At 38.7% G+C, this 25,861-nt stretch overlaps 2 protein-coding genes across 2 annotated transcripts in view; one reads left to right on the top strand and one right to left on the bottom strand.

The window, feature by feature from the left end:
• The window catches only part of LOC120856988 (serine/threonine-protein kinase TNNI3K), a 330,300-nt gene that overhangs the window by 229,963 nt on the left and 74,476 nt on the right, over window positions 1–25,861 (top strand). Inside the window, exon 21 of the mRNA XM_040232554.1 lies at window positions 5,439–5,548. Within this exon, the coding sequence (XP_040088488.1) occupies window positions 5,439–5,548 (110 nt within the window). The remainder of the gene's footprint in view (window positions 1–5,438; window positions 5,549–25,861) is intronic.
• Window positions 9,861–23,962, bottom strand: LRRC53 (leucine rich repeat containing 53). Its single transcript, XM_040229886.1, is given in 5 exon segments — window positions 9,861–12,190; window positions 14,765–15,280; window positions 20,736–21,481; window positions 21,483–21,542; window positions 23,877–23,962. Coding segments are annotated over 5 exon segments (3,738 nt in total).

Raw genomic sequence — 25,861 nt, 5'->3', positions numbered from 1 at the left:
CATCAGAATTAGCTTTACATAAACAGTGTAAAGCTAATTAAGTTCATCATGGGTTACTGCATAGTCATCCTCTCCACAATGGCTATGTCATGTTATGAAATGGGGCTGATGACAGAGGAGGTGGTTTTTAGCCTTGTGATTTGCAGTAACTCAATGCAATGTGTTGGGGTCTAAAGAGACTAGAAAATATATAATATTTTTTGATATCTGGTTCTCTGGGCTCAGAATAAAGGAAGCAGTAGGGGCCTTGGATCTGTAGGTATGATTATAGCAACAACAACCACCAACGTTTGTTGAGAGTCAACAATGTGACATGCTCTACGTAGACTTTCTTTTATTTAATTCTAACTGTAACCCACAAATCAGGTTCTATCAGGATAAGATGCATGCTCAATATCATCTGCTACCAACAGGTATGGTCAAGACTTAAATTCATGGCTTCTTGCCCCTCAAACCCATGCTTGTCACCATTACAGTGTGCCCTCCCTGCTTCATCTTACAGTTAGAGAAATTAATACTCACAGAGGCAAACGCTTAATTGGGATCTCCCAGAGAATTAAAAGCAAAGCCAGGCTGAAAATTTGCCCTCCAGATATCCTGCTGCTGCTGCTGCTGCTGCTGCTAAGTCCCTTCAGTCGTGTCTGACTCTGCAACCCTATGGATTGTGGCCTGCCAGGCTGTGCTGTCCATGGGATTCTCCAGGCAAGAATACTGGAGTGGGTTGCCATTTCCTTCTCCAACAATATGTCATGAGATATCAATAATTTAAGTATGTTTTAATTTCAGATCAAACAAAACCTAGTATTCATTCTACATTTCTTGATAGCTAAGCATTATGCTCTGTCCTAAAAACATAATAATGAGCAACATATTAATTGGCATTAATCCATCATCTTCATTCACTTGTAGAATAGATGTGTAGTGAGTCTTATATACCATGATCTATATTTTTTCCAATGAAATCATATTTTGAACTAACACATTTGTTGACTTATCATTACCTATCTATTGAATGCCTGCTAAATGCTAATCATTGTGCACAGGAGACAATGGTGAAAAGACACAGTCCTGACCTCAAGAAGCTTGTGATCTATTTGTAGAGACAAGCAAGTAACTAGGCAATTAAGTTAAGTAATTGCTATTATAGTATAGAGTGCTATGGGAGTCCATAGGAAGGGACCCAGAGAGAGTTTATCAAAGCTAAGACCTAAAGGACAGTAGATGTAATGCAGGGAAAGAGGATAGGGAAAAAAGGAATCATAGGCAAAAAGAGTCACATTTCGGAACTTATGGTTGAACTATTAAATCAGTGAAAATTACAGTAATTCATTATTATTCATTTAGTAATTCTTTGAAAATCATAGCACTTCATTTTCTTCTGCCTGTCATCACTCACATAGAATGTGCAATACATGTTGAATAAATGAATGAAGGTTAACGCATGTTGTATTGAATGCTTCTTCTGTAACTAGCCTCTTTTGAGAGACAACATTCACAATCTCCTTTCATATCTTTTCTTTTCTTGGTAACAAAGAACTTGAATCCACAAATCAAACTGTGGTTATGCAGACACCTGAGGTTGACTCACAAATTTGTGTTTAATTTGTCTCATTCAGGATAATGGGAAGTGTGCTCTAGAATTGTGCTGTACAGTATGGAAATCACGAGACATACATGGCTATTTAAATTTAAAATAATAGAAACCAAGTAAAATTAAAAAGATTCTCAGTCACACTAGCCACATTTTAAGTTCTTAACAGACATATATTGAGCAGGACAGAAGAACATTTTCATCATTGCAGAAAGTTCTATTGGACAGTCCTACTCTAGAATCTAGATTATAAATTTGCCAATCTATTGATAACTATATCAGAGTAGTACTGAAGAAATAAAAGGCACTCAATAAAAAGTTATTGATTTTCAAGTGTATCTTTATTCTCTTTTAATAGCAAAGTTTCAGTTGTGAAAGTGGAAACCAATGTTTACGTAAGTCATTTCACATATTTTATGTAGCAATCAAGGTAAAAAATTTGATTAATGGGCTGACAGTTCTCTTTCCTGAATCTGGAATACCAGAAAGTTCTCGGCTGCTAGTGTAGCATGGCCACTTAGGCAAGACTGACAAAGCAACGCAATCTCAAAGGTGACAAATTTCAATTCCATGACCCTCACGTTGCATTGCCCATTTTCTGGCAGAGGTGCTAATGAGTAGTATCACTGCCAACAATGCATAAAGCAAAAGGGAGAAGGAGATGCCAAGGCCTTGCAGAATCCACTTTGAATAATGAAGAATTAAATATCATTCATCTTAAACTGATTTTTCAGACACAGTGCCAAGAAGCAAACAAGTAACTTTATATACTTGCTATCAGAGACTAAAAGAGTTTCAGAGGAGACGTTTGGCACCTGCATCTGAGTTTAACTCACTTTATGAATAGTCCCTCCCCACCCATTAGGAGATGTATAATTAGTTTAAATGTGTTCACTACACTGGTTTGCGTGCTTATAGCTGCACCAGCTCAACAATATCCAAATGATCATAAGGTGAAAAAGCAGGGTTAGAAGACCAGTGATCATTAAGCATCAGTTTATTTGCTTATTTATTTAGATCATTCTAAAATGAATGAGAAATAGTCAAGAGTAGCCTCTGGAGGAATCTAAAAAGCCTAGTTTTCTGTGACACAAAAGACATATTTTATGTCATGTTTTTAAATTTGCTAAATATGTTATAAGGAGTCTTTTGTTTCTTTGTTTTCTTAGTATCAGCAACTGTAAGTTTACTTGATAGTGGCCAGAAATGGATTGAAAATGTAATAAATATATTACAAAGGGCATTGAAGACAAAAACAGGAATGAAATTGCTGACTCTTCCCTAGGCCTGGAACCACTGTACAGTTAGATGGCTATTGGAAGGAAATATTGAAGTTCCAGGTGGGCAAAGGGAATGAACTTAAGACTTCAAACACAAATAACTAATCAATAAATATTAAGCCTAACTACTTATGAAAGAACAATTTAAACAGCAACAAATGAGCAGATATGTGTGTGTGTGTGTGCATGCCAGTCACTCAGTCATGTCTGGCTCTTTGCAACCCCATGCACTGTAGCCTGCCAGTCTCCTCTGTCCTTGGAATTTTTCAGGCAAGAACACTGGAGTGGGTTGCCATTCCTCACTCCAGGAGATCTTCCCAACTCAGGGATCGAACCTGTGTCTCTTGCATCTCCTGCATTGGCAGGTGGATTCTTTACCACTGTGCCACCTGGGGTATATTTACCTCTCATATTAGCAAAATCTGTTATAAAATGAGAAAACCTAACTCTGATGCAGGTATAATGACAATGCTCTCACACACTTCTTATTGAGAGCATAAACTATTACAACTGTTTGGGAAAAGTGTTCATTAGTATGTATCAAAAGTCTCTAAAGTGGTTACAGCCTTTGACATACAAATTCACTCCTCAAAATACCTCAAAAATGATCTATGAAATTGGGAAATTTATACTGTAAAACATATTCTTTGAAGTGTTTACACCCCAATTTGAACAACCTAAAACTGAGAAATAATTAGGTAAATCACATTAAATGCAGTCATTAAAAATATGTTAACATAGAATTTTAATAGCATGAGAAAATGCTTATATTTAATTTAGGAGAAAAAATATTCCATAATTTTATATTGGACATGAGCTCAATGATATAAAGAATATATAAGAAATGCTCAAGATACTTTAACAATTGTTTTCTCTGAATAATAAGATTATAATCTAATTATTTTAATTTTCTAAACTTGTATGAAAAACAAGTATTAATTTTACATTTTGGGAAATTATGTAGTAATTCTGAATGATCCATAAAGCAAAATGTTAAGCAACATTGCATATAATTGCATTATATCTGCTGGATATAGATCCATACACAGAATTTAATTTGAGTAAACTTTGGTAAAAGACAGGTAGTGGTTGTGGATCATATCTCAAAAGTCATTAAGATAGAGACAGATGCTTGTGACATCATTAGAACACAGGAAGCAGTGTCCTGGAACTTTGGCCTCCCATGGGTGCAGAGCAATTTTTCAGAGGAATAAAAGAGCTTCATGTGTTGTTTACGAAGTACTTTCAATGTGAAGTGGCTGAAGAGAGCATGAAATCTGGGGGAAAAAAGAGGCTGTGCTAACTACTGGTTATAGTAAAAATTTTTATAAATTAAAAACTACCCATATACACCCCCCACACACACATGCAATACTGCTGCTGCTTGCTGCTAAGTCACTTCAGTCGTGTCCAACTCTGTGTGACCCCAGAGACGGCAGCCCACCAGGCTCCCCCGTCCCTGGGATTCTCCAGAAAAGAACACTGGAGTGGGTTGCCATTTCCTTTTCCAATGCATGAAAGTGAAAAGTGAAAGTGAAGTCGCTCAGTCGTGTCCGACTCCTAGTGACCCCATGGACTGCAGCCTACCAGGCTCCTCCGTCCATGGGATTTTCCAGGCAAGAGTACTGGAGTGGGGTGCCATCGCCTTCTCCATACATGCAATACACATACATGCAATATACATACACATATATACACTCACACAAACACATGTAACAGTAACACCTACCTTTCATGCATAGTTTTAAAGGATTGAAATAATTTATGTACATATCTACTATGATACTTTATATAAAAAGTGTTTAATAAAAGTAACTATAAGTTTCATTTCCAAAGGAGTACAGAAATCACTGATTGTACAACAGAAAAAATAATCAGCAATCAGGAATCTACAAAGAAGTCCCAAGAATCACAAAACAGTGATGGGGACTTTGTGATGAGCAATATTCAGAAATCTAAGCAAGCAGGCAACACTAGGGAGTTCAATCAATGAGCAGTATTAGCTAAAATGATGGATTGGAGTATCTGAGTTTAGCAAATAACTACTTTATAAGTATTAAAAATTAAAATGCCAATGTTCTTGTAACCAGTAACCAGATTTAAGCTTTAAAAAATAGCCTATTTTGCCCAAATGATACAAGTGCTCTCAGGGGTGCAAACATCAGTGGTACCTCATCTTACTATGTGTAATATAAGTGCTTTAGCCTGGGATTTATGGCATCGTATAGCCTGGTCCGATCTGCCTTTCAGTCTTTACTTCCTGAAACATCATGTACATACCCAATACTACTTGCTGCTTGTATGCTCCTTTGTTTCTTTGTTCCTGTATAAACCCCTTCTGCTCCCCATTTGTTGAGTGAATAACTGAAAGAATGAACAATCACAAACTTACAGAAGCAATTTATCCACTATGTTGCTTAAGCGTTTAAAAAAACATCACAGAGCCCTCTTTGAATCTCTGCTGATGTTGCACAGATTGATTTTTAATGATTTCTTTGTTGTCTGTTCATATGTTTCTTGCAATAAATATGTGAATTTCAAAACTGACATGACCATTTGGTTTGCAGCGGCTGCGGCAGCAGACATGGCTTACCACCACATCCGACCTCCCATCGGCTATTCCATCCCAAAGCCCATAGCATCTCTGCTTATGCGAGGATGGAATGCGTGTCCTGAAGTGAGTAATTTTTATTTCCTCTTAGCAAATGTGTTATGGTCAAAATCTGTCACCAATAGTGTAGCTCCAAAGTCTACGTTCCGTGTGTATTTTAAGGCTGTCAAGGCAGAAAGACTGATTTGCCTTCTGCTCTTTAGTCGCTAATTGCCTCGAGAAGTCTGAGCATCTCATATTTCTTTGCTGCTGCTCTCTGGTTCTGAAATGTTTCTCACAACTGATTAGTAAAAGAGAGACCAGGGTATGACAGATGACTCAGTCTCATCTCAGCTGCAATTTTATAAACTACGCTTGAGCCACACTTAGTCATTTTTTTAAGAAAGAAGTTTGGCTCAAGATGGATTTGTGTGGGCCTTTCACCATGAGGCAGGCCTGCAAGCAGACTGCATGACCAGTGGTTGTTTTGTTTCTTTTTAATTTTATTTTTTAAATTTTCTGGCTGTGCTGGGCCTTCCTTGATACACTGGCTCTTCCTTGATACACTGGCTTTTCTCTAGTCGCAGTATGCAGGTTTCTTGTTTTTTTGGTGGGTAGGATAGGTGCCCAAGTAACAGTTTGGAAAATGAGAAAGAGAAACCAGAACAGGACCAAAGGAAAATACTATTAAAGATTAAAAATAAAAATACTAAGAGGCCAAAAACTGAGTGCTTAGTAGAAGACTCTTAACTGCTAAGCAGGGGGCAGTACAAACTCTGGGGTCTGGGGATGTGGTTCTTCTAGAGGAGGATGGAGAGAAAGTATAGTAGGAAAGGCCAAGTCTAGGACTGGCTGGCAAAGTCTGGGCTTCTCAGTCACTCAGTCGGCGGGGTCCTGGCTTGGCTATGGTATCCATCTCAGCAGTCTAAATTTGAGCTGGCTCTGTATGTGACATGCCTCAGTCATCATTGCATTGCCCAGTAAGGTCTTCAGCTGGTCAGCAAGCTAAGTGGTGAGAAGAAAGGAAACAGTGGGCTAGTTTTCACTCTTCCCTTAAATAATTATTTATTGAATCTCTACTGAATACAGCCTCAGGAATGGGTGAGGAGATTCAATGGAGATGTGCTCTTCATAGCATTCAAAAGCCTAAGCAGTCATATGGAGATTAATATCATATACGCATTTATGGTTTTATAGTTACAAGCAAAAATGAAGGAAATTAGGAATAAATGAGATGAGAATGAGTGCTAAAGAAGTTCCAGCAAGTAGGGAACAAAGAGCGAAGGCAAATTCTTTGTGAGAAAAGACACACAAGAGGCGTATTATTCGCTGGAACATTGTATTAATAGCTACTTAGGGACTGATCCAGACCCTAATTTGAAACAAATTCATCTTTAGATCTAAGACACTAACATCACATTGCCTGGTCAGTGCTTGCTAGGTTATCAGCTTCGCTTCTCACTCTTTCTTTTATGTCTGACTTTGCTTCATTCCTTAAATTTGAAGCACATTATTGTCTCCTGTGCATGTCTTCGTAGCCAAGGCCATAAAGACAGAAGAGTGCATGGGACTTCCTGGTGGTCCAGTGGTTGAGAATCTGCCTTGCAATTCAGGGATCATAGGTTTGATCCCTAGTCAGGGAACTAGGGTCCCACATGCTGTGAAGGAACTGAAGACCTCGTGCGACAACTACTAAAGGCCGTGTACTCTGGAACCTGCATGCCACAGCTAGAAAGTCCATGGACTGCAAAGAAAAATCCTGCCTGACACAACAAAGATCTCACATGCCACAGCTGACACTCAAACAGCCAAATAAATAAATATTTAACAAAAGAAGAGGACAATGAAAACATTAGCCTATCAGAGATAGAGGATGCTTGTTGGAAAACAGTGAGAAGGGGGACAATGTTCTGATTATTAGATGGGATCAGATTTTGGAAAGCTTTGGAAACCAGAATAGAGAATTTGGACATGAAATTTTAGACAATTATATTTTTTCCCTAAAGTAGTGAAAGATATGACAAAAGTTCATTCTCTGGAAAGTTCACTGGCGTTTAGTATGAAAGATTTGTTCACTTAGAGAATTGTACGTAGTTCCTATGGTGAGGCAGTCACTGAATTATCTCATAGTGTGCATTGGAATAGCTAAGCATTGTTTCTTAGTGTAGGCTATATATTACATGCTCCAGATTACCCTGAAATGTTTGTCAAAATGAAGATTCTGGGATCCTATTCTAAATCTACTGAATCAGAATCTCTGGGATGGAGCCTGCAACTTTGCATGTACCGCAGGTGATTTGCTCCTAATAAAGGCAGAGGACTACTAGTGGTCTGAAAGAGAAGCCAAAGACATTGAAGTCAGAGCCTCTGACCGGGCTGCCATTGCAGTAGTAATCCAGTTGATTACAACACAAAGACAACAATGGTTACCATGGGGATTCAGGAGCAGGGCTAAATCCGAGAACTTCTTCAAAGGAAACAGAAGGAGGTAAAAGACTGGATTTAGGAAATGGATGAGAAGAAAGAATCCAGGAAAACCATCATCCCTGCCCTCTGAGTGAAAGCTAGTGACCAGAGTTAGGCCCTTATGTATCAGGGGGCATTATTGGCAGTGACAAGAGAACAAAGTTAAGGGGTCTGCAGTAAGATGAAGGTGTTTTTAAAAGTGGGAAAAGGAAAAAGAAAGATAGCTACAGAGAAAAAGTGTAACCAGCTCTACAAAACTGAGAGAGCTGGCAATTAGAATTGTTCAGTTGCTAAGCTGTGTCCAGCCCTTTTGCTATCCCATGGACTGTTGCCCACCAGGCTGCTCTGTCCATGGATTTCGCAAGCAAGAATACCGTAGTGGGTTGTCATTTCCTTCTCCAGGGGATCTTCCTGACCCAGGGGTTGAACCCATGTCTCCTACATTAGCAGGCAAATTCTTTACCACTCAGCCACCAGAGAAGCTCAGGAATTAGAATACAGTAAACTTACTGTGCAAGGGGTTTGCGTAGGTGCAAACTTCTCACCTTCAAGGTACTTGACAAAATGAAGTGTCATCAGGCGAGGCAGACAGATGGCATAGGAGTTGAGCTCAAGCAGAGAGGGGAGAGGAGTAGGAATGAAAGGCAAGAAAATTCTGAAACCCAGGAAAAATGGGAAAGAAAGAGAAAGAATAAGTTTAGGGACTTTTCAAAATAAGAAGTTTGTCATTATCTAGCAATTCTGAATAGGAAAGAAAACGGGAGACAGGTGGCCTTCTAAGCAATATTTACATTGTTCTAAAAGCTTTTAAGCTTTATAATATTGCCACATGTAGATTACAAGGATACAGAGACATATATGGAGATAGCGAAAAGAAAGTTGTCTTTGCAACCTGTTTTTCCCACTAGGAAATGTGAAATATTATATTATTCTATACCATGAAGATATGGTTTCAACATTTTACTAGGATATCACTAATAAAATTGAGTATATCTCTAGCTTTCAAATAAGTGTGGCTTTGAATAAGAAATGCTTATTCTACCATTGCTTGAAATCTAATATTTATGAAGACATTTAATCCCTGTGCGCAAGGAGGAATACACACACCAAACAGTAGTGACATGCTAAATTCAAGAGCTCAGGCCTTGAAAGCTTACATGCTAATGGGTTATTTAGTTTTCAAAATCTTAAGTTAATAACAACTGGCAATAAAGCCTGTTAAGATGCCTTTTGTTCTGAAGCTATTGTGTTGATTTTGAAGCCCCATTTGTTCTAAAATGATTGAAGTCGAGATCTCCACCTAGTGGATTTATAGGATTTAACAGATTTTACATAAATGGCCTACTACCTCTGGAAATCTGTAATGTTTTTCCCTTTGAGAAATAACAGGTTTTAAAGACTTCTACTTAGGACCTAGCATAATTGTTAACAGAACAGTTGCAAATGGTTGAAACATGCCAATATGCATATCAGCTAGACTACAGTTAACAAAGCTCAATTTTTATTTTCATACCATAATTAGGAAAACAGATCAGGCACAAATATGAATATATAATCATCTGTGTAGAAAGCAATATTGTAATACCACTAATTGAGATGTGTATAGTAATTTCCATAAAATAATCATCAAGTGTAAATCTGCTCAAGCACTTTTTCCTTTTTAATCTTTCATTTGCTTAAGGCTTTTTTTTTTTTAATGTTTGCTTTCTTTTCCAGGATGAGGCCCAATTCTTATATCCCATTTTCCCATTCCTTAGAGAAGCAAACTCAATTAATTGTGTCAAACATATCTTATGGCTCTGTCTTTGATTTTTGTGTTATAGTCAACTATGTACTTTTATTTTATTGATAACAAAGAGTCGCTGAGGATTCTTCCTTCAAAATAAGGCATTTGAAATGCATGCAAAGGCTAGAGGGTGTTTGTGTGTCTTTTTTAAGAAAGCTGAAGTAGAAAAGGATTATTATCTGAGTTATTTTGTTCACTTTGTTCTGCCTCTAAAGGTGATGAATTAACATATTCAGCAGCTGGTGGATACAGTGTGGGTTTCGGAGCAGAGTTTTCAGCTTCATTTATTCTTCGAGGAATTAGAGGCGCCTCATTTTCTGCCTCAAAACTCATGTCTTTTACCTCTGGTAATGTCTCCCCTGTCATTGCACCTTCTTCATGTGCACTGTTGTCTTTATCTGGTTGAATATTTTGAACTTCTTCCAAATAATGCATATTACTGTTAATTTTAAGATCTATTTCACTACAAGGCAGTCTATTTTGGGTTTCATGGGAACTCATCATTCTTAAGTCTTTAGTTGCCTCAACAGAATTTGATTCAAATAATACATGTTTTTCACTTTTTCCATTCTCCCAAGTGTGTTGCTTTTCTTCTCTGGTGCCATTTAAGGTCATCTGTGTGGCCCTACTTAACATACTAGAATTTGCCGTGCTTTCATCGAGCCTTTTTTTCTCATCTTTCCCTACTATTTTTATCTCCAGTGCTTCAGCTCCGTCATCTCTGGGCAATGCATTTATGCTGTCAATTTCTTTTTCACTACTATTGGTTAGAGGCCAGATGGCTTGAGTACTCAGAGAGGTACTGATATCCTTGGGAAGCGCTATTCTATTTTGGTGTGGAATAAAATTTGTCTTCATAAATGTTAAGTTGCCCTTGGATTGTGTCTGGGGAACAGGAGAGCAATCAAAAGTTTCTGTTTTAGGAAGTTTTGTTTCTACATCATTTCCCTCATCCATAACACAGCTTTCCACAATTGGATGTGATATTTTGGGTTTTGTCATTAATGTTTTTTCATTTCCAAGTTGTTCGTGACTTGAGAGTTGCTCTGTATGTTTTAAGGTTTGCTTTTGATGTAAAGTATGTTCCTCGTAGGTGTCAGTCCTGCAGATTTGATTCCCTAGGGACACAGAAACCTGGCTTAGCTCACTGGTCTTCAATTTGTCCTGCTCCATGTGTTCAGTGCGCTCTGTTGCCCCTTGGTCAGCAGCCCCCCTAGAATGGTGGGATGGTAAAACATCCCTTCCTATGTTTTCCAAAGCTGCTGGTAAATAACTTGGGATGCCCATTATGATGCAAGCTGTACCTCCCACGTGCTCAGTTGAGAAGGAGGAGTGTGAATGCCCCTGTTCAGCAACAGTGGGTGTGGGCTGAGTCAGTGTTGATGGGTCTCCATCAGGAATATGACCAGCAGGGTGACAGGTGCCTTCCATAGAGCTCTGGTTGGCCACAGACAAGTCGTTAATCCTGAGCAGAGAAGGCTTTTTCATGTTTTTTCTGTAATATGGGGTCTGCTTGGGGGCATGTTTGAGAGGCAGCCTCTTTGCAGTGAATTTAACATAGTTGTTAACCTCTGACTGTTGCTGAAAATCTGCAGAGGGCTCAAGGTTTACTCTGGCTTCTTTCTCAGAAGCTGTGGAGAATTTATCAGGAGGTAATGATGCTCGTTTGAGTTGCTTTGAGAGATCTGGCAAGGAGTTTTCTGGATGGACTCTGACTTTTCTAAAAGGGCTTACATTTAATTTTATCCTTAAATTTTGTCCTTTAATTTTCCCTTTGAAGTCAGCTGGATTGATTCTCTTCTTTTTCAGAATCTGTGGATCAGTAAGTCCCTTCCCTCCTTTGTTTCTCTCACGAGGGTTGCTACATTTTTTGAGATCCAAGTTGGTCAGGTTACTTTCATTTTTCTGCTCTTTCCAGTGGCTTGATGTTTTGGATGACATCACCAAACTATTTTTTTCTATTAAATCAGGATGATGGAAGCTAACCCTCTTAGGGGAATATGTTTTCTTGATTTTTGATGATAACCCTGATAACTCCATGTTGTTCTCACTCATGAGGAATTTTTCTATTGCTCTGTTAATTTGGATTTGCTCTTTCTTAGGCTTTGAATGTTTTCGATGATTTGGCTTCTTTTCTTTCATGTAATCTTGAAACTGATCACAGGGCACATATTTACAGATAAGAGAATTGTTTGGCTGAAAATACCGAGGACTGCTCTGTGTTAACAGTCTACAAGGATCATCATATTTTGATCTGTGTTTTTGCAAGATCCTTTGTACAGAGTGTTCCTTGGGCTCACAAGCCTTGGATGATGAGCCTGTAATAAAATGTCTCTGCCTGTGAGGTTGTAAGCCATTGTCTCCTTTTTCCATTGGAGGCTGCCATGATTCATTTGTTAAATGCTTTTCAAGACTTTCTCTTGCCAAGGCTGAATCCGATGTTGCATATCTTCTACTAAATGTGTCACTGCTGATATCTGCTGAACAATAAATGCAGGAATTTAGCACTGAGCATAGTTCTATTACCCCAACCAAACAGATGCTTAGAAACCTTATGAAAGGTACAAAAAAGACTCCTCCAATTATGGCAATTCTTGAATATTTCCTTAATATTTTAGCCAAATACTTAAGGGACATTTGGCAGTTTGGTGTGTTTGCAATGACACTCTTTATGGACACATTTTAATTGGTTGTGATTGATGCTGATGTAAAAGTTGTGGAATTAGAAATTAAAATATTCATAGTTGTAAATCTTTAGATTAGTTGTCAGTTAGGTGAGCTTTAAATATGAATAATGTTTAAATTCTTTCCAAATAGCTATAGTAACTTTTTCTTAACTCATTTACCACTTGGAACTAAATCATTAAGAAGAACATAATACAATATTGAGTAACAGGTTTCAAGCAGATAATAACCTCAGCAGCAACAGATATACATATATTACTGGCTCCATTCGTGTGGAGTCCATATCTATTTTACTTCACTTAATAGTGTATTCATTAAATATTTGTTAAATGAATGTGTTTTGGACTGTGGCCTGGTCTATGTTGAAGACTTTTAAATGGTTTGCATTAATATAATATTAATGAACCATGTTAAATAATGTTAACGACAAAAATAATAGTAATAGTTCACCATTAATTGAGCATGTACTAAGAGGTCGGCATTGTACAAAATAGTGTACATTCATTATTTCATTTAAGAGACCTGATCCATTGGATAAGTCTTATTATCCTATCACATTTACAGAGAAAGAAACAAGTTTAGAGAAGTTGAATATTCTCCCCCAGTCACGTGTCAGCTAAATGATATGGGCAGAGTTTGACCCAGATCTATCTGATGCTAAACCCTATCCTCCTCCACAATGCATATTAAGTTTAAAACTATGTCTTATCAGTGTTCTTTCTCTTGGTCTGTGAAATTGTTTTATCCAAAGAAGTATTTCTTGGAGCAATAGAAAGAAACAGGTGAAATAGCCCCAGCTTGCATCCAATTCTAATCTAAGATCTGCCTTCAACATTCAGAATGACCTTGGAGAAGTCATTAACTCACTGAATATCAGGAGATTAGACTAGAAGGGAACTTTTGCAGTTATAAAATTATTCTAGGGAGAGAATTTCTAGCCTTTATCATATTCTAAGACAGCTCCATGGCTCAAAGATAAATATTAAAAGCTTTTGGACCAGATCATCTCCAAAGTCTCCTCTACCCCTGAAATACTGTAATTCTGTGTTTTTGACTTAGAAGACCTAATCAGAGTGACATTGCCTCTTATAGACTTCTTTAGAGCGGGTGTGGTCTTGACGGTTTTTCTCTTTTTCTGGATGCAGTACAATGCCTGGCATGTAGAATTTCAAGTCTTTCTTAAAGTGATTGTGTTGATTTGACAAATCAGTTTGCTCTGTGTGAAACAAAAGACTGGGTTTTAAATGGTTAAGAGGCCACATTCCCTTCAGAATAGGAGTTTCCCACAGGGATGCGAAGGCTCTCGACAAAGCTAAAATGAAACATCTGCCTAAGGTATGATTTTATGGAAAGGTTAAGTGCTTATTCCTTTATAAAATAAAACTAATCTGATCGAGTCTCTAAGACAGATGTTTCCTTTCTTGGCCATTTTTCTTTTCAATCAAATCATGATGACCCCAAAACTGATAAGATCTGAAGTCTGGGGGACACAGTGGCATAAATTCACACCCTACTTTATATCACATGTGAAACAACATACAATTTCATTCATTTCCAATTGTCCCTAAATCCTTAGGGCCAGATCCCCATGGTAAGAATTTCTTGGTGCAGCACCTCTGTCATTCATGTTCTGAGAGAAAGCTCTGCTTTTTGTAAACCAATTCAAATAAATGACAGGAACCTCTTTACAGAGTGGCTGTCAAAGTTTTCACCACTGAGCCTGAGAGCATTGCCTTACTATTCAGGGAGAAAAAGGAAGACATTTAATTCATTGCTTCCACCTAAATATTGACATCGCCCATGTACAGCGGGTAGTGTCACGGCCAGATTCACTTGGCTCCCAACATGGGACAATGAATTAAGTCCTGACTTTCCCTGAACTGGGAAGTTATCATCTCTGACAGCTCAGCAAGCATAGTGTGTGTCTTGACATCATTCCTGAAATGAATCACTAGCATTAGAAGGCCCATTCTTCTAACATGTCATGCTCTGGGAAGGTTGCTTACTGCAGAACTGGCATTAGAGCTCAACGGATGTTGGAACAGAAGCCAATACTCAGCCTCCCATAAATCTTAACAGTGCTATTGCTATTGAAAAGTCTTCTTTAAAAAAAAAAAAATTTAGGTGTTGGGTCATGAAATTCACTTTCCAAGGGGTACAAGATGTACTCTCAGCTCCTGAGGGTTGGAAGCATCCATGTACGCCTCACTGAAAACACACATGTGCATACATACACACAAAAATGCATGTCCAGTATCTTTAGGAGAAGAATAACCTAGTGCCATGGTGATTTTTATGGCATTACTCTTTTGAGGAAATCAAAAGAAATTTAAACCAAATGGGACTTTTCAAACAAGACAACTCACCTGTCGTTCTTGTTACATGCTGTGGCAGAGTTTGAGGTTGGCCTTCCCCAGGCTCATGATTCCTCCACCCTTCAACTCTCTGTGGACAATATCTCGTAAGTAAGCCAGCTTCATTAAAAGCTGCCATATTCCCAGAAGGCTCTGAACATCCTGACTGCAGCAATCTGCCACCAAAGCAGAAGAAAGTGCTGTCTGCCCCATGGCCCTTCCCTTTCAGGTTTCTAAATGATCCGTCAAGGGCTGTGGAGCCAGAGGCATGTACTGCTTGATGGCTGCTTTCCTGTGAAAGTGGCATTTCCTTTCCAGCCCCCACAATGGACATGACCTTTATCTCGTTTTCCTGAGTTAAGTGGCAGTTACAGTATCCCTGAGCGTGGTAATTTCTTGCCTCATGATCACACAGGGATTCACTGAAGGTTCTGCAAGGAAGGTTTTCTGATGTGTGTTCATTTGCTTTGCCTTGTTGAAGTTTCCAGTTAAATACAACTAAACCTAGGCAAGTGAGACCAACAGCTCCTGTGACAAATGGAGAGACTATTAAAAGATAACATCATAGAAAGAAACATAAATCGTCAAATGTGAAATCCACAAGTACCAAGGTTAATGGCTTAGAGGGCACTGAAATGGGTGGGCGATCTATCACCATGTGGAAAATATTAGTTTAGATAGAGGCTATTTAATCAACATTGTTCTGTTTTCCAATTTGGATCTTTCTTTGTATCTATTAAAAATTATAAGAAATAATACCATCTGGAATGTGTTTGATAGAAAAAGTTTTTTGATGGACTGAGATTCATTCAAATTAAAATAATTCCTACATTAAAATTCTTTTCTGCCTAAGGGAAATGAAACTTCCATTTTTTAATCCCATAGTTAATAAAAATAGACAATGTTTAGCATATACCATGAAATTCTCATATACAATAACCTCCTCCCCCAAAGAAAAAGAGATTCTACAAGCTATTGCCATATTTTAATCATCCCTAAAGATTTATCCCCTACCTCAGAATACATCATTGGCTTCTATTAGTATAAAGGTCAAACTCCTTGGCATTCAAGACTCTAATTTGGCCGTAACCTTCCTTCCTAGCCTTATTTTTTTAATTATTTTTCACATTCAAGCACTATGCTTCAGACTCTTCATTAGTCTTAAAATGTCCTTCTAAGCCTTTGTGTATTCTCTTACTCATGCTTATAATACTTTCTCCTATCTCTGCTTATTTGAATTTTATTTATCCTTTAAAATCTAAACCAATACCTCATGGTTTCTTGATAGTTTTGCAATTTTTTTTTTCATCTTGCAAAGCAAAGATCACCCCCTTCTATGAACTCTCTTGACATCTAATCTCAGAATTCCTGGTACTGTCATTTCATGTTCTTTCTAGGCTGGCTTATCATCTAAATATAATAGGAAAGTGCAGTATTTCTCAGACTCGAGTGTAGAGTCTAACCTATTTCTGCCTCACAGTTTTTCATCTTGACAAATGGCATCCTCAGCCACCTAGATGCTCAAACCAAAGTCTCAGTTACACCCAGCTCTTCCTCTGACATAGTGATTCTTTTTTCTTAGCACTTACAACAATATAAAAGTTTTGTGTTCACTTATTCATTTGCTTGTTCACTGTCTGTCCTCCCCTGTTAGAATTAAGCACTGTGAGGAAATGGACTTTTTCAGTCTTGTTTGACATTGTATCTCCAGTGACCACAAAACTGGCAGAGAGGAGGCGCTCCAGAAATATTTACTGAATATTTTTAAGTAAACAGAAAGAATTCTGTTTATGAATTCTAATAATGAAAAGCACTGAGTGGTCTAATCTCACAAATCTCCAGAACGGTAATCAGGAGAACATGTTGTCAGTATAGACTAAGTTTGGAGCTCTGTGTTCTACATCCAGCTTTATCTATAACTTGCTGTGTGACCTTGAGCAAGTCACTTGCCCTGTAAACTCAGTTCCCTGACTCTGGAGATAAAGGCAGTGAATGAGTCCAGAAGCAACTTTCTAGACTCCTTGATAGCACTTTGCCTGGTTCTCTCTATGGCAGATAACCTTAGTGAAAATGTCATGATATCTCTTTAAACTTTCAAGAAAAGAGAAGTTATCAAGCATAGCTGTTTCATTTTTTTCTGTTAAAGACGAAGCTTAACCAAATAAAATAGCACTTTCTGGTAAAAAAAAAAAAAAATCCAAAACAAAAATCTGCTAACCTTTGTGTAGCTTACCAGATCTTAATGTTTTGCACCCCATTTTAATTTATTTGATGACAATACACTCTTGGAGAATGTTATAACATATTGAGATAATAAAATCTCTAATAAAGACACAACATTTTTTTTTTTTAAGTAGTAGTCAAAGTTAGGTTAGAACATTTTAATTGCAAGATCTTAGAGTCTGGGCTATTCCAAATAAAAGTTTTGATTTTTAAATGTCAAAAGTATGAAAATAATAAAATTTTAGACACATCTCTATATTTCTTACATGGAGTAAGAAAGCTTAGGACTCAAAGCTCTGTTCTGATACTTTTCTTGGGCACATTTTCTAACTTCTCTAAGCCTTATTGTTTCTCTTCTATCAAACAGGAATAATTAATACCACTCAGAGATAAAGTGAGACAGTATATGTGACATGTTTAACACAGTTCTTTGACATAGTGAGATTCAGTGAGTGGTGATTGTTATGTATTATTGTGGTTATAATTGCTGGTGCTACAAAAGTAGGCTTTGTATTGTTCTATTAGATCCTAGAAGCCTCAGCTATTAGGGGGAAAAGTCCAAACAAATTATTAAGAGAATACTTTGTATGACTGATGCAGTTACTAAACCATAATAAAGAAAGAAAAGACCTCAATTTTATTAAACAGATGATTCAACCATTGAAATGAAAGTACATATAATTTGATTATGGGATAAAGTATCTCTGTAATTGTATCCAAACAGCAAGGAACCACTCACTCTCCCACTATTGATGCTAGAGCTATGTCTGTATCATGTTACCACTCAGGTATGGTCACTTTCTATTAGTACAGAGAGCAAAAGCAGAAAATGAAGCTTGTAGGAAGTTTGAACCTGCTGTCAAGAAGATGGCTGAATTTTCATTGCCATGGGCATTGTTGCTATTGTTTAAAAGGTGTTCTAACAATCCTTCTGAGTTAGAGAAATGCAATATTAATGATAAAAATCTCATCGAAGTATTGGAAATGTTACAGCTTCATGAAAGCGTTCTTTGTTTTTCTTCCAGTTCGCAGAAGAGGAAGGGTCAAGAGGTTAGTACCAATTAGCCACTTATTGGTTTAAATTCACAGGATATGATTTTATATATTCTTTGGAATTGTGATGATTTATCTAGAGTCAAAGAAAAAAATAAAATCAGAGGCCAAATTTTAGTTCTAAGTCTTCTTCCCACAATCTAGAGATATAGATTATTGATCACACCTTAAAAGGAGTAAGTTGATATCAAAAGTCAAGAGTTGTCTTAAAGATGAATCTCTCTTTAAAACAGCATCTGTAGTAGTTAATCAATGAAGGGTACATTTTTCTGGTAATTTCACATGCTATAACTTAATAGGCATATAATAATATTTCTAATGTTTAGCTTCCTATCATTTTGATAAAACCTTTGGAATCTTCCAGAATTTTTATGTATCTCTACACTAATGCAGAGTTGTTAACTTGGCAAAATCTTTTCTAAAAATATATATCAGAAATACCTAGGAGATACTAAAAAGTGTACCTATTGTAATATTTCCAAAGCAACCTCCTACAAAATACAAGTTCAATGAAAATTTCCTCTGTGGGGGGAAAAAAAGGTTAATGGTCAAATAAGTCTGAGAAATGCTCCACAGTATGTCTTCTTCTTAGAGACTCATAATGTTTATTAGAAAAATGAAAGATATAAGAAATGCTGTGGTAAAGAAGCCTATTTCACTTTAATCCAGCATTGCTCAAATCTATTTGAACCTAACAACCTATTGCTTATATAGGCATCTCTTGGTATTTTTATTGGAATATCTATTAATTTTCCCCTTGAACTAGGATTCTGTGCTAAGAAACACATTTAAGGAAAAATTCTCTGATGCCCTAGTGTTTTTGCCTTTTGTAGTAAATTTTTTCTTAGCACGTAAAATTACTGAGGATGGTTACACATTTTCTAAAACAGTTCATCTTTCTGAAAGAATCTGAACTCACTTTCAAGTGAGTTTGATTTCTGCTGGTGGTAGTTTCAGTGTCTAGACCTGACGCTGGTTTCCCTCTATCCTGATTAAAAGTATAAGTGTTAGGAGCTAAACACACACACACACACACACTTTTCATCACCATGGTACCCCCAAGTACCAAGGATCTTACCATGCACTAAAAGCATACCAACATCTAGATAACTCAACAAATCTCATGCATATTTGGTCTTTGACTAATGACAACAAACATTACACTACATCATAATGATATATAATGAGATGTAATGATGAACAGTTTAAAAAATTTAAAACTACTATAGAAAAATTAAAGGGTTGAATGGTATCCTTACCTTAGTCAGTTGGGAGTGGGTGTGGTAATGGGCCAAGTTTATGGACAAGTTAGAGAAACAGAAATCTTTAAAAAAATTCAAAATCCCCAAATAGGTGGAAACCAAGGCACAGAGCAGCTAAATAACTTGCCCAAGTCACACAGCAAGTAAGAGCAGAACCAAATTTCCAACCTGGGTAATCTAACTGTGGAGGTCATGCCCTTAATCATCACTTACTTGTTTTTGTTTAGTCCCTAGACGTGTCTGACTCTTTTGTGACCCCTTGGACTGTAGCCCACCAAGGCTCCTCTGTCCATGGGATTTCCCAGGCAAAAATACCATGGTGGGTTACCATTTCCTTCTCCAGGGGCTCTTCCCAACCCAGGGATCAAACTTACATCTCCTGCATTAGCAGGTGGATTCTTTACCACTGAGCCAGGAGGGAAGCCCAGTCATCACTTATACAAGCACTATAAAGCAGGACACATCGGATTGTCATTATAGCCTCCCCCTTGGCACCCCACCCCAGTACTCTTGCTTGGAAAATCCCATGGACGGAGGAGCCTGGAAGGCTGCAGTCCATGGGGTCACTGAGGGTCTGACACGACTGAGCGACTTCACTTTCACTTTCCACTTTTATGCATTGGAGAAGGAAATCGCAACCCACTCCAGTGTTCTTGCCTGGAGAATCCCAGGGACGGGGGAGCCTGGTGGGCTGCGGTCTATGGGATCACACAGAGTCGGACACTACTGAAGTGACTTAGCAGCAGTACTTGGTAAAGCCCACCGATTCTTACTACCACAGAGAGGCTCACAGATATGAGTGCCTTGAAGAAAGAGACTAGGTCTCATGACTTTTCGAAACCCCTAATATCTTAATGAATGTATCAGTATGCATCAGTGAACGGATGACTGAAATATAGGGTATTCCTTCATTACACCCAAGAAAACTAAAGTCTGAACAGCAAAGTACTGAAGATCACAGTGCTAGTTATACCAGGACCAGAGCTCTTGGGACTTCCCAGGTGGCACCAGTGGTAAAGAACCCGTCTGTCAATGCGGAGAAGTAAGAGATGCCGGTTTGATCTCTGGATTGGGATGATCCCCTGGAGGAGGAAATAGCAACCCACTCCAGTATTCTTGCCTGGAGAATCCCATGGACAGAGGAGCCTGGCGGGCAATAATCCACAGGGCCGCAGTCAGGCAGGACTGAAGCGACTTAGCACACGCCCACACATCGACACAGAGCTCTTGAATTCTGGCGCAAGGCCGTTTCCTCTGTGTTAGACAGTTTCTTTGCAACAGGAAATTGTTGCAACCTATGCCAAATCAGCTAGCATCTTCCTACACTACTGACAATGTCTCTCTTCTACAAGCCCTGAAAAGGCTCCCCAGTTGCCAGAGAAAGGCATCATTTAGTGAATTTCAAGAATATGGAGAAGAGATGGGTATACTTCTCCCTGTCATACCTGCAAAGCCAAGGACAGTCAGCAGGGCCACATCCTGCCCTGGGAAGAGGGTACTTCTGTCCTTTAGAACCAGAGTGAGGTTGGCAGCCTTGGAATCACAGTTGGTCTCAGACAGCCTTAGTACGCTGTTTGTAGCGGCTGCAGCCATGGTGGACAGCTGTCAACTTAGGTCCTTGGCACTTCTGAGTGTGCGAGCAGACTTTATGTAGTTTCTTAAGAATCGGGCAAGTGGGTAGAGATCACAAGTGCAGCTCCACTGGTTCTTATCTAAACTCAGAAGGATTAACTGCTTCAGGGGAGTAAAAACATCCGGCATGTGGGCCAACTTATTTCGAGAAAGGTCTACTTCCTGTAGTTGAGGCACGGGCCAGAAGGCATCTTTCCCAATAAAGGAAATAAAATTGTTAGGTAAATCCAGATGCCTGAGACTGTGGAGACATGTGCCTCCAAAAGAACTGTCCGTCAGATTAGTGATCTGATTCCCATCCAGCTGGAGCCGGTTCAGGCGCCTGGTGTTTCGGAACCAAGACCCTTGCAGGGTGTGGAGGGCATTGTGGCTGAGCGCCAGCAGTCTGCGAAGCTTGCTGAAGGTGTGATCCGTGAACGAAGAGCTGGATATTCGGTTGTGCCCCAGCAACAACGACCGCAACTTTGAAAGGCTGTGCAAGGCATCTTCCCGAACATCCTTGATGCCATTTCTGCTCAAAGAGACCAGGGCGAGTTTAAACAAGAGGGACAGATTTGTACTCTATAGATGAGAGATATCCATCAGTGATGATTAAAACCCTCGTGGTCACAGGGCCTGCTGTGGGGAAGAAAAGCACAGACTAGAAGCAAGTACACACACGTGGGAGGGGAGCACCGCGGAGAGCAGAGATAATCAATACCCTCTGAGCAATCTTATCACCTGGGTAAGAACAATAAACAAAATGAAAATGATCCTCTGATTTCTCAGTTTAAGGGGAAGGCAGCTCTTTATCAGAATGATGGATTTTTATATTCTTTGTTACCGTGACATGTTTATTTGAGAAACCTAAACCCATCTGTTCCTTTAGATGTCAAATTTAATTCATTGTTTGGGATTATCATCATGAATGTTTTTTTTTTTTTTGAAAGTGGCTTCTCAGGCTTTTCTGTCTGTGAAGCTGTGTACCAACCTACTCCAGCCCTGCTGACCCAAGACATTCAGTCAAGAGCTGAACCTGTGTCTGAGTTCCTAACCAGTTTTCTGCAAGCAGTGTATATTTATACAGTAAAGCCAATCACCTTTTTTCTCAAACATAAAGGTGTGGGTTGGGGTGGGGGAAGTGAGAAGGAGCACTGGTTTCTGCTTTTTAGCTCCAGGCTAAAAGTCGGCAACTTGGTAAGGATCTATATTCTCTCCAGACAAGCCGAGGATCTGTCAGTGGGGTTCTCATTATAGTCTGGGCCATCCTGGCCTCCTGTCTAATATCTGTCCCCTCCAATGAAGTCCATCAAGTGATGACAGGTGGTACTCAGGGCTTCCAACTGTTAAATCCCTTCACCATAATCACCCCAGAGCTATCACTGCTCTGTCATTAGAAATCAAAGCATTTTAACTCAATAAAGATGTATTGTAATCAAGAGTTATTGTAACACATCTTTATCATGCTAAAATTGTTTTGACTGCCAATGACAGCGTCATAAGGATGGAAGAGTCCATTGTCCCTGGGAGGTCTACAGGTGATATTAGAACAATCAGCCATGGGGGAAGCAAATCATAATTCCCTTATGAAATTCAGACTATAGCATTGAAACAAAGAGAGGAAAAAACAATGTAAAAGACAAAAGATTGCCTCAGCGCCTTCTTTTGGAAGAATTGCTCTCATTTCTGTAGCAGTAGCAAGTCTATGTCATGGGGTTTTGTTTGGGGGATGCTGTTTTTTAGAATTTATTACTGATTATTTGAATGCTGTTAATTCTGGCCAGGCTGGCATTTTGTTCCTTTCATCATTGTTTTTGATATGGACTAAGAGAGTTTTTTTTTTTTTTTTTTAAGGATCCTCAGTCCCCTAGAGATTTCTGACTCTGAGGGAGCAAGCTATTGTTTCTGTCAGTTACTTCTTGCCTAGGACCAGACAGGCTCCACTCACAAGTCATCCATTTACTTCTCTGTGTTTATGAAATCTAACTTCACAAATGTGGCATTCTGTAAATGAGAAGGAAGATATAGAGGTGCAGTGATGTAGATGAGCAATATTTGTTTCTTACAGACATTAGCTATCTCTGATCAAAAAAAATATATATATAATGAAATTTATTTGAGCGGATGGGAATTTAGTGTTTTTAAAGTGTTTTCTACACAGACTGGAAACAGTGTACGACCAACTAGCCTTGAAACTGTCTCTTCCCTGTCAGGAAGGACAATGCCATTTTCTTCTTAATTCTCATGGAGTCACAGGATTTTAGAAATGAAATAACTCATTTTCTTCTACTCCATCTTAGATTTGTTTCTGAAATTTTTCGATTGGCAGAGTTTATAGCTTGTTTATCTCTTGTTGGATATAAGGATGTAAATCACATTCTCCTCAAATTTGTTAATAAGGTATCTTATTAAATTGTTGACTTAAGCAAGCAATATGTAATGAATACAGGCAGTGTATCTTGTTAGCATTTCTACAGCTCATTTACCACCAATAAAAAAAGACTACACTTTCAAAATTAGATGCACTTTGATAATAATCTGTTTCGCTGGTACATCACTTAATCTTACTAATGCTGAACAATTGCAGTTCAGGTTTCTGATTCATTGATATTCTTTTCACCCTGTGGTAGGTTTCAAATCTGCACAAAGTATGGACAAAATATAATTAAAGTGATCTATTTTTTTCATTTATTCAATAAGTGTGCAACTGACTGAAATGGTGGTATTCTTTTGTGATAGCAAGATATCTCAATTACCTCTAAAGGTCTTAAAATAGTTTTGGTTGAGACCACCAGGAACTAACAGGAAAATAAAATAATATTATCAATATATAGTTACTAAAGAAGGCTTGCTCTTTAAAAATGTTTACCTCTTTCAGGCTGAGCCCAGAGATCAGTCAGTACAAAGAAGAGCATAATAATGAATTTTCCAAGTACACTGAACACTGATTTTTAGAGTGATGGGTTTTATTATCGATTGTATAGGTTAGCTGGTGACAGAGAGTTACATCTCTGGTGCACATCGCACATGACGCAGGGCAGGCTGCCACCAGCCGCAGCATGATGGCAAAGAGTATAAGCCATCCACCTGAAAGGAAAGTAGAGAGCAATGCATGTCATAATGTTGGTGTTTATTATCCAAGGATTTCAGTACATTCAGTTCAGGAGGCATTTTGGTGATCTCTCCTTTCTAATGAGCAACGTGAGTTCTCATATGGTGCCAGATAAATGGCAAGAATCCTTAATTTGAATAGAATTTAAACTGAACCATTATAAGGAACAAGGATATATTGGACAGTGCAGAGAAATATAGCTATGATTTGTAATAACTTTATTTGTAAATTAATTTATTTATTTAAATTGAAGGCTAATTACTTTAGAATTTTGTGGTAGTTTTTGCCATACATTGACATGAATCAGCCACAGGTGTACATGTGTCCCTCATCCCGAAAGCCCCTCCCACCTCCCTCCCCATCCCATCCCTCTGCTTGTCCCAGTGCACCGGCTTTAAGTGCCCTGTTTCACACATCAAACTTGGACTGGTCATCTATTTCACATCTGGTAATATACATGTTTCAATGCTATTCTCTCAAATCATCCTACCCTCGCCTTCTCCCACAGAGTCCAAAAGTCTCTTCTTTATATCTGTGTCTCTTTTGCTGTCTTGCATATAGGGTCATCATTACCATCTATCTAAATTCCATATATATGCATTAATATATTGTATTGGTGTTTTTCTTTCCGACTTACTTCACTCTGTATAATAGGCTCCAGTTTCATCCACCTCATTAGAACTGATTCAAATGCATTCTTTTTAATAGCTGAGTAATATTCCATCATGTGTATGTACTGTGTAATAACTTTAAATGGAGTATAATCTTGGGCTTCCCAGGTGGATCTAGTGGTAAAGAATCTGCTTGCCAATTCAGGAGACATAAGAAACATGGGTTCGATCCCTGGGTTGGGAAAATCCCCTGGAGAAGGAAATGGGAACTCACTCCAATACTCTTGCCTGGAGGATCCCCATGGACAGAGGAACCTGGTGGGCTATAGACCATGGGGTCACAAAGAGTTGGACATGACTGAAGTGACTGAGTGCAAGTAGTTGCTTTACAATTATGTACATAAAGTGAATCATCTATATGTATACATATATCCCTTCCATCTTGGCACTCCCTCCCATTCCCATCCCACTGACCTAGGTCATCACAGAGCACTCAGCTGAGCTCCCTGTGCTATACAGCAAGTTCCCACCAGTTCTCTCTTTTACACGTTACTGTGTATCTATCAGTGCTACTCTCATCCCACCCTTTCTTTCCCCCACTGTGCCCACCTGTCTGTTCTCTACATCTGCATTTCTATCACTATCTTGTACACTTAAAACTAATATAATATTGTAAATCAACTGTGCTTCAATAAATACATATTGAATTCAGTTCAGTTCAGTCGCTCAGACGTGTCCAACTCTTTGCAACCCCATGGACCACAGCACTCCAGGCCTCCTTGTCCATCACCAATGTGCGGAACTTACTCAAACTCATGTCCACTGAGTCGGTGATACCATCCAACCGTACGATCCTCTATCTAACCCTTCTCCTCCTGCCTCAATCTTTCCCAGCATAAATTCAGTTCAGTCGCTCAGTTGTGTCCAACTCTTTGCGACTGGATGAACCGCAGCACACCAGGCCTCCCTGTCATTCACCAACTCCTGGAGTCCACCCAAACCCATATCCATCGAGTTGATGATGCCATCCAACCATCTCATCCCCTGTCGTCCCCTTATCTTCCTGCCCTCAATCTTTCCCAGCATCAGGGTGTTTTCAAATGAGTCAGCTGTTCACATCAGGTGGCCAAAGTATTGGAGTTTCAGCTTCAACATCAGTCCTTCCAATGAACACCCAGGACTGATCTCCTTTAGGATGGACTGGTTGGATCTCCTTACAACCTAAGGGACTCTCAAG

Source organism: Oryx dammah, unplaced genomic scaffold (genome assembly GCF_014754425.2).
Source record: "Oryx dammah isolate SB20612 unplaced genomic scaffold, SCBI_Odam_1.1 HiC_scaffold_28, whole genome shotgun sequence".
NCBI lineage: Eukaryota > Metazoa > Chordata > Mammalia > Artiodactyla > Bovidae > Oryx > Oryx dammah.
Note: the sequence above shows the minus strand (reverse complement) of the source record. Positions and strands in the feature narration are given on the sequence as shown.